Genomic DNA, 8,565 nt, shown 5'->3' with positions numbered 1-8,565 from the left:
GCAGGTTGTGTGCTAACTACAGCTGTTCATATTACTCTTAATATTTAAAACAGCAAATTTTCAAGCATAGGTTATTCCCTGAAAATTGGTTCAGTTAACTTGTCCTTGATTTCACAATTCTGGGACTGAACTGACATTCAATGGTGGTTGAAAAGCCGGCTGACATTTTTGGCTTTCTGTTGTTTTTCCCTATTTTGTCAACTAATAAAAGAGCTGTAATATGAGTGTCAAAATGTGACACACATTGTGAGTTTTAATAGCAATAGTAGACTCCTGATTCCTGAGATAAGATTGCCATAATATTACTCATTAATCTTTTAGAAGTAGGTCTTTTTAGGCTTTTAAAGTATTAACAATAACTGTGAATAGACTATCTCAATTAAGTAAATTCACAGAAACGAAAACCAAGCTATTGAAAGTCGAAAGAGGTTGATTTACGAGAGCACGTTGAATTATTTTCTCATGAATTTTAAAACAGATGCATAAATGCACTGACAAACTCAATATTTGAAAAACATACATTCAATACATTCACAAAGACATACATACTGTACATACATTCACATGCTGAAAGGCTGAAAATTCAGTTTATTCATAAATATTTCATTGCTGTAACAATGTGTAAATACTGCTGAAATGTCACTGAAACATCGTGAGATCGGGGCGTAAGTCAGACAGGCGATCGTTCAGTACTGTACAACTCGGCCAGTTCGGGTTCACAGCTGCAATAAGTAGCTTGAGTAATGATGCACAGCCGTGAGCCTGGGACACCGCAGAAACGACAGGCATTCCACCGCTGAAACAAACCGGCCAGACAGGCAAGCCTCAGAAAAGCATCTAGAAAAATACCTCTCTTTTTCACAAAGATAAAATCATCTTTCTCAGTGAAATTACACGTAGCCTACTCCGCGGTTAATGCGAACCTCCGGTTACGTCAGAAACGAGTCCTCAGCCGAATTCCCAGCAGCCTTTGCAGTGAAGTTTATGCAAACCGAAAGTTCTTCAGCACTTATATTGCCCTTTAAAGCAAACTATTGGATCAAAACATAAATGCGTCGTCCCCAAATGGCTTCACTTTTCAAAAAGGAAAATTGAGCAATGGTCTAAAAAAAAAATAGGAATTTCTCCAGCGTTCTTTTAAAACGTACTGCATTTATCTTTACTTTCAGCTATAATTCTCACCTCAACGGGCGCTTAAGCAAAGAAACATCTAGGCATAGCCCTCATACATGCCTACAGCTGGTCATCCAAAATGACTGTTAACCCTAACAGGCCATAAATAAAACAATGCGACATGACCGTGCAGCTACAGATGTGGAGGACACCGCGATGGGCGATGACTCATCTAGGAGTTCCCGGGCATTCTGGGAACCCCCCCCCCCCCAGGTTCCCGAGTCCGAGGCCCCACTGCATCCCGGGCCGGTCACCTCGTGCCGACGCGCTTGACCACGATGGTGCCGGCCACCACGTCGTAAACCGTCCGGTTGTGCTGGAAGAAGAGCAGCGTGATGAAGGCGGGGAACAGGAAGGGGATGGAGAAGTTCTTGATCAAGGCTCTCACCGTGGACCTGCGGTCACAAAAACAGGAAAGGGGGCCACGGTGATCTGGGGCAGCTGATTGGACAGCTCCGGTAAACACAAGACACACAGGTATGGAGTCTGTTACACATGTTAAGCCTCACACACAATCCTGGCCCATCCCAGGCTACTTACTGAAGCAACCTTGGGTCAGCTCCAAGTGCATGCGGTCAGTCTAATGAGGTTTACCACAGACTATCTGATTAATCCTTCACTGTCTTTGTCAAGGATGCTACATTCCGGGGGGATTTCATGAGGAGCTAATGGGCTAACATCTGCAAATATATTTAGAAATATGTCACAGAATCAGATTTCATCCAGTTGAATACATTTCCAAAAGTTACTCAGCTAATTCCTTAATTCACCACCCTGCCCCCAAAAGGACATCCCTGTAATCCACATTTAAGCAAATTTAATTAGTTTCATAATGAACTAAGCTATAATTATCTACACGCAGAGACTTAATGTGAACCCTGAGCAAGAAACCAGCCCTGCGTGTTTCCAGCACAGGGAAACCGAGCAATTCACATCATAACAAGGCTGAGTACATCCATTTCCCCTCTATTTTAAAGTGCAGGTAAGACACTGTTAAACATACCACGATCTGAACAAACTAAATATCATTTAGTGGCATACTACACCTTTTGACCTCTACTGCGAAAAACTACTGTTTTTACTGCTATTATATTGTTTTCTATATTTTCTCTATTTTATTGTCAATTTTAATATTTACGCTAGGCATTAAGTCATTTATTTATTCATGCAATAGGTACATTTGGAAACCTGGTTTAATACACGACTACAAAGTTACTTTAGGTCATCCCTGTAATCCTAGATTACAAGATAAACACTTTCCCTGGGGTTCATTGCTTCATTTGCGGACAGTTCAAAGAAAGTGAACAAGTTTCCAGCTTCAAACTCCTGATGCCCGTACTCACGCAGAGAGGGACACGCTGGACGCGGGCACCACCCGAACCCGGCTGGACTGCACCGGGACGGAGGTGTCACACGAGACCACCTGCAGGCCCAGGAGGAACTTCCCAGGGGTGGCTCCGTCAACTCCAGAGATGCAGGCGATCTTTAAGGAAGAGGGGGGGAAAACACCGTAAATCCTGTCAATTGCTAAGGTAAGGCCTCTTCACCTTTCTCGCAATGTTCAGTTCTGCACTTCCCATTCTAGTCACCCCCTCTCTCTCTTTTTAGTCAGGTCTTGGTATTTGCTGTTAATGTGCCAGTCCCACTTTGATTGCTGTTATTGGTCAGGTGGTGATATAACACATTTACAAATTAAACAGAAACAAGTTTGCCTACAAAGTGACGCCCTGTCTATTTCTTGATTATATATTTTGTAAAAATGTTCAGCTGGTCTATAATCACACTCACGCACTCTATATTTCAGCTGTTAACGAGGCTGTGATTAAAATGTATTGATGCAATTATGTTTTACAAAGCTAAGTGATTTGGCATCTTAGTCTTTTGAGAGGCCCTGGCTCCTTAAATATTGTATCATAAAGCCACTCTCAGACCGTTGAGGAATCATGGGATGGTAAACAGAGAGATCCCTTTCCATTGTGATTTTAAAAAAGAGCCATTCAAATTAGCCTCTGCACCACAGAGGGTCACAAAAACACCCCTAACAGCTTTAGCTCACATCTACAAAGATTAAAACACAGAAACGAGAGATGAAAGTATGAACTAGGAGCTTCATTCTTTGCAAAAGAATGAACTGCGGGATCATGGGTGGTGTAGTCCACTACGGTCCTCTGAGATGCTCTCGCGCAATAGCAGTTCCTCCAGTCCATCAGACAGCTGAGATGTGCTGGTGCCAGCTACACAGTCCTCTGGAAAAGGACCTGCTTGGTGCGGCTAGTGGACTGGAGAGCGCTAACGTGCACTCTCCTGAATGCATGGGAGGACGCCGCAGCATCGGAACAGTTAGCCTACTATTACTAATGGACTTGCCGAAATGGTGGAAAGAACAGAATAGATAAATAAATGAGCTGTTAAAGAAAATTATAGAATGAACTGCCAGGCTCACCTCGTAGAAGCACACCAGCACCCTGTATATGAGAGCGACCATCATTATCTTCTGCAGGTCCTCCAACGAAGTGTCTTCAACAACCTCTCCCACGATATAATGCATAGCAAACTTTGAAAAATCCCTATGAGCAAAACAACATTAGACATATCAAATGAGAAATTCCTTTTACAGTATGCTTGGAAGTTTCATGTCCCACTATGCCATTCAACAAATGATTTAAATGATTTTAAGATCTGGGCACCATATAATTTCCTGGCTAATGCTGAATGAAGAGTTATGAACAGTTATGCTAAAAAAAATAATGTGACAAAAATAATAGCAAGTCATTTGAGGATATAATATAATATAATATAATATAATATAATATAATATAATATAATATAATGTAATATAATATAATATAATATAATATAATATAATATAATATAATATAATATAATATAATGGTTACAAAACATGGTTACAACAAACACTCATTCTTTAGGCTACTTCTTGTCGTAAAGTTTTAATTTAGTATATTCATATGACAGTTAACTGGTGAACTTTTCAGTGCATATTGTTGCTGATAAATGTTAGAAAGTAACGTGAAAATTTAAATAAACCTGATTTGGTGGGTTTATCAGAAGAGAAAACACCTAACCTACATAAACACACAACTCCTTTCCAGAACAGAGCCTTGCCATGTACCTCACACTCATTTTGAGTCTTAATATTGGTAACATGCAGTAATGACAAACTTTCGTTGAGAATGTCCAAGTCTTTTAACTCACTTCGCACCACTTAGCTGCATGATGCCCAGGACAATGGTTGCCTTCACACAGAAGAGGATGATGAAGTCCACCGTTTCAGCTAAGAACCGGCGCAGAGGAGAGGGGATGGCATATTCCTGACCTGGAAAGTGCAAGCCAAATGCCCAGCATCCATAAACAGTTTAAGCAGCAGTTTAAGGATAAGTCTTTCTTTGTGTGTGTGTGTGTGTGTGCAAGCACATACGTGCATGCATTTGTGTGTGCTTGTTTGTGCGTGTGTGTATAATATAGATGTCACATTTCATGTTTAAAAAACTACAACCAGGTCCCATCAAATAGGAATGGACAAATACAAAGCAAAGATACCACATAAACTGGGTCAAACTTCTGACTGAAATATATCTGTATGTGGACATTTTTATGTGACAGTATCTGCATGTTGCCATTTCAGTACAAGAGTGTTTCAGAGTGCGAATGCTTGTTTATATAAAGGTACATCCTTTGATGCTGTTATTTTGATACAGTGTGCAATGGAATGAGTGGGGTGTGAACTGCCCCTCCAGACCACCCCTAAGGGAACATAACAAATCTGACTTTGCAATGCCCATTCAGGTCATTCCTCCATATAAATAAACTTCCCATTTGAGAAAATACCCCTGAGGGTAGGCTGCCGCAGCCCCATACTATGAGTCAGTTAGACGTCCTCTGATTACAGATTCCGACTCGCTATGAAATGAGAAGCTTTATTAATGCTCTATAAATTTCCCCCACCTACAGTATGTAATGTATTACTCCATTACATCGCATACCATCTCCAGCAAAACTGGCAAGTGGGTACGGATCTTATGATGTTTGTTTATTAAAATGCAGGACCAATGTAATCTGTAAGTGGCTGTAAATCAGAAAAGGCTTCTGCTTTTTTCAAAAGCTCATCTCTGGAGAATTGCTGGTTCTGAGCCATTGGATGAGCTTTGGTAATTCACCAATGATTTTAGCATTTATGTTAATGTACATGCCTTATCATCATCGGATGCTACAAATAAAGAAATATCCAAAAGAAGAACAAGACCTGAAAACATAAACTTTGGTCTACATGCGAAGAAAACTGCTGAATATTTCAGAACGATAAAACTAATTTAAGGCATAGGCCTAATCTAGCGTTCACCATACATCGAAAAAATGTGTGAGTGGTAGAAAAATCTTCCATCAGTCACTTTATTAGCGCATATGCCCATTGCAGAGGTTGTTCAGAAAAGGGGTTTCAATTACGGCATCTGTCCACCCTGCGCAAGGTTGTGCAGCGCTTAATCCTCCTCAACCTAGATCGAGAGAATCACACCTCGTCTCCACAGTTACACCATTACTGGCGGAGAGGCGGGTGTTTTACATCGTGGAAGCCCAAAACGGCTTGTTAAACAGCAACATTAAAGAAATATATCAATATTCCAAGTTACCTCGTTGGTGTACATTCCCATTTTGCGTTATTTGCACGGGCCTGGCGGTGTTGGTCACTGAAGCACCAGCTGTCACCTGCTCCGTCCGAGCATCAGCGGCGAATGCGGGGGAAAACGAATGGGGAGAGGCAAAAATAAACGGATTATTATGCCAATTGCTGGCATCTGAATGGGCATGGCCGGGTGGCCACAGAGTCGCTGCCGGCGTTGAATTCACTGAATGTGGAAAATAACACGGAGGGAACGGTGGAGCAGAAATCGCCATCCAGATCTGCCAGTTGACATATCCGCAATAGTACTGCCACATCCATTCCTGCAACTTTCGACAGTATTCCGTTGTTGTCACGTTTTCATCTGTAGGTCGATCTTGTTGGGATTCCGAGGTGTGCTGATTGTCTCCAGTAATGTTACTTGTTGCCATGTTACCTTCACCGTAATATCTCACCTTGTTGACGTAGCAAAAACGGTTCTCTTTAACGGATAAACCTTATCCTGACACAACCATGCTGAACGGTTTTCGAAACATCGGACATTCAGTGGAGACCTAACCAATGTGGAAAAACCATACAAACATGTTCTATTTCATAATACCAAATGTTACCCCATAACAATCATACATTCCAATCATGTTTAAATGCGTTATAATTGATTAAGATCACCGTATTTTATTGTACAATGTTTGTTTAAAATCGTAATAATAATACCCCTTCACTTCAGAGATAATGGTATGGACCAAACGTAAAGCCTCCTTAAAGGTCAGCAATATCCAAAGAACGTTCTATGGCAACGGGAGCTTTTGTTCGTAAATGGATTTAGTTAGCAACGGGATTTATCCCTCAAGCGTTGATTCTGACCTAGAGCGGTTGCATGCACTTGCGTGCCAAACAGCTCTCTTCAGTTGTCATTGTCTAAAATGCATAAGCTACTTTTATGGGCAGGAACTGTACAGTCTGTCGGAAATTTGGGATACATAGTAGCCGGTAAGAATGAATAAGTAGGTGGGTCCTGCGCATTGCTCTTTGGTAACAATGCAGCATGGTCACTCCCTGTGCTAGGTAAACCCTCTTGGGTTCCCAACACAGATCCGTATCTGAAACGGAACCAACTTCTGACATCTGAATGACAGCCTGTATTCTAGCGATGTAAAGAGTCGGGGAGAATGTTATCACGTTACCATGTGAAGGAGATTAACTAACCCACACTCAGATTTGTACGGAGAAAATTCATAATGTAGGCTACATTGCGCACAATGCAGCATGGCGTATCCCAGCACAAGTTAGTAGGCTACCTAGTTGCAATTTATTGCTCCCTACTATACAATTTATACTTATATTACTATTACTACTGTACACTGAGGCAAATTGTACCAGCAGCAATGAAGTTGAATGGGCATTTTAAATGGAACATAAAATAGGCTATTATTTTCAGGCATTAATGCAAATCATGACATGAGATTACAGCCTTGAATTAGTGTTCTGTAATTACTGAGTACTGTGAGGACAACAGTGCTGAAAAGTAAGTTAAGTGAAAAGTGCATCATTCCTCGTTTACCTGTAGAAAATAAAACACATAACGTCATCGCAATTAACGTAAACAATGAACATAGCTATAGTTTTAATTTACAGCTAGTCTGTAGGCTAACGACAGTCAATGCACACACAGGCGTTTTCGCTTATATGAGACCCAGACGAAACGTTTACAGGCCAAACATCCAAACATCGGTCAAAGAAACATCAGTAAACGCTTCTGGAACTGGAGAGTGCAATTTCTTTCTCTTTTTTTTTTTTTGGCTTGAACAGCATGGGTAGCAATATAGCTACTCTGTACTCTAGTAACAGATAAACTAACGTTAGAAGAAAACCCCTAAAGATAACGTTCAGCATAACTATAACAGTGAGCTAAATACATCAGCTAACTGTCATAGCTAACATTGCTAGATAGTTTGGGGGCGATAACAACATAAATAGAACAAGCAAGATAATTAGGCCTACCTGTCCAGCAAAAAAACTACAAGCTCAGCATCACTTTTGAAGCACTTCAAGTCAATTAGCTCTAGCTGAAAAGCCAGACCGATGTTCACTCGAGTCTTGTCTCTCATTTGTTTCGATTCCTTTTTGGTCATAATCTTTTATTAAGTAGTTTTTTTAACAAGCATACGTTGTTGTGTGGCCTCCCTGTCGAGGGATGCCCTGATTGGTTGTTAATATTCAGGCACTGTGAAATTTAGAGTGGCTGAATATTAATGAGACTGGGGCCAACGAAGAGACCGTTTTTTTTTTGTTGTTGTTGTTGTTGTTGTTTTGTTTTTTTTTGCCTTTAAATTTATCGATATCTGTGGGCATATGAAGGAAATTTAACCAAATACAAACAAAAGTGTTCTTAATAAACTTTCATGCTGCACCGTTAAGAAAAATTAAATTAGAAAAAGTATAAATAAAAGCATTTCTAAGAATTCCCCACAGCATTTTTAAGAATTCACCACAAGACGGCAGCAAACTCCTTCTTTTTGCAAATGCTGTTAAATCTGACCGTTTGCATGCATGTTTTTGTAGTTCCAGCCAAAATAAAACATGGTGCACGTAGTGTTTACGAAGGCTGCCAATTTAACATAATATAGCCAATGTGATTTGTTTCAAAATTGTAAAAATTGTTTTTTATTACAATTTTAATAATTCACATGGAAATTCTCATGGGAAACAAACCCCTGAGACCCAACTTGGTTGAGGCATGTAGAGCATAAATA

General features: G+C 40.4%; 1 protein-coding gene across 2 annotated transcripts; it reads right to left on the bottom strand.

Moving 5' to 3' along the window:
- Nucleotides 1-571: 571 nt before the first annotated feature.
- Nucleotides 572-7,987, bottom strand: fam8a1a (family with sequence similarity 8 member A1a). Of its 2 annotated transcripts, XM_035428480.1 has the most exons (6): nucleotides 7,814-7,987; nucleotides 5,823-5,898; nucleotides 4,390-4,510; nucleotides 3,617-3,740; nucleotides 2,517-2,656; nucleotides 572-1,568 (listed from the first exon to the last, which is right to left on the bottom strand). In XM_035428480.1, exons 3-6 carry the CDS (start codon nucleotides 4,407-4,409, stop codon nucleotides 1,424-1,426), a joined length of 429 nt encoding a protein of 142 aa, XP_035284371.1. In that variant the 5' UTR covers nucleotides 4,410-4,510; nucleotides 5,823-5,898; nucleotides 7,814-7,987; the 3' UTR covers nucleotides 572-1,423. The 2 variants fall into 2 exon arrangements, with proteins under 2 accessions (XP_035284371.1, XP_035284370.1); XM_035428479.1 differs by lacking the exon at nucleotides 7,814-7,987 and having other exon boundaries at nucleotides 5,823-6,613.
- Between the last annotated feature and the right edge of the window lie 578 nt (nucleotides 7,988-8,565).

This window comes from Anguilla anguilla, chromosome 8 (assembly GCF_013347855.1).
Source record: "Anguilla anguilla isolate fAngAng1 chromosome 8, fAngAng1.pri, whole genome shotgun sequence".
NCBI classification, from domain to species: Eukaryota; Metazoa; Chordata; class Actinopteri; order Anguilliformes; family Anguillidae; genus Anguilla; species Anguilla anguilla.
The sequence above is the reverse complement of the archived record's forward strand: the minus strand, read 5'-3'. Positions and strand labels throughout refer to the sequence as shown.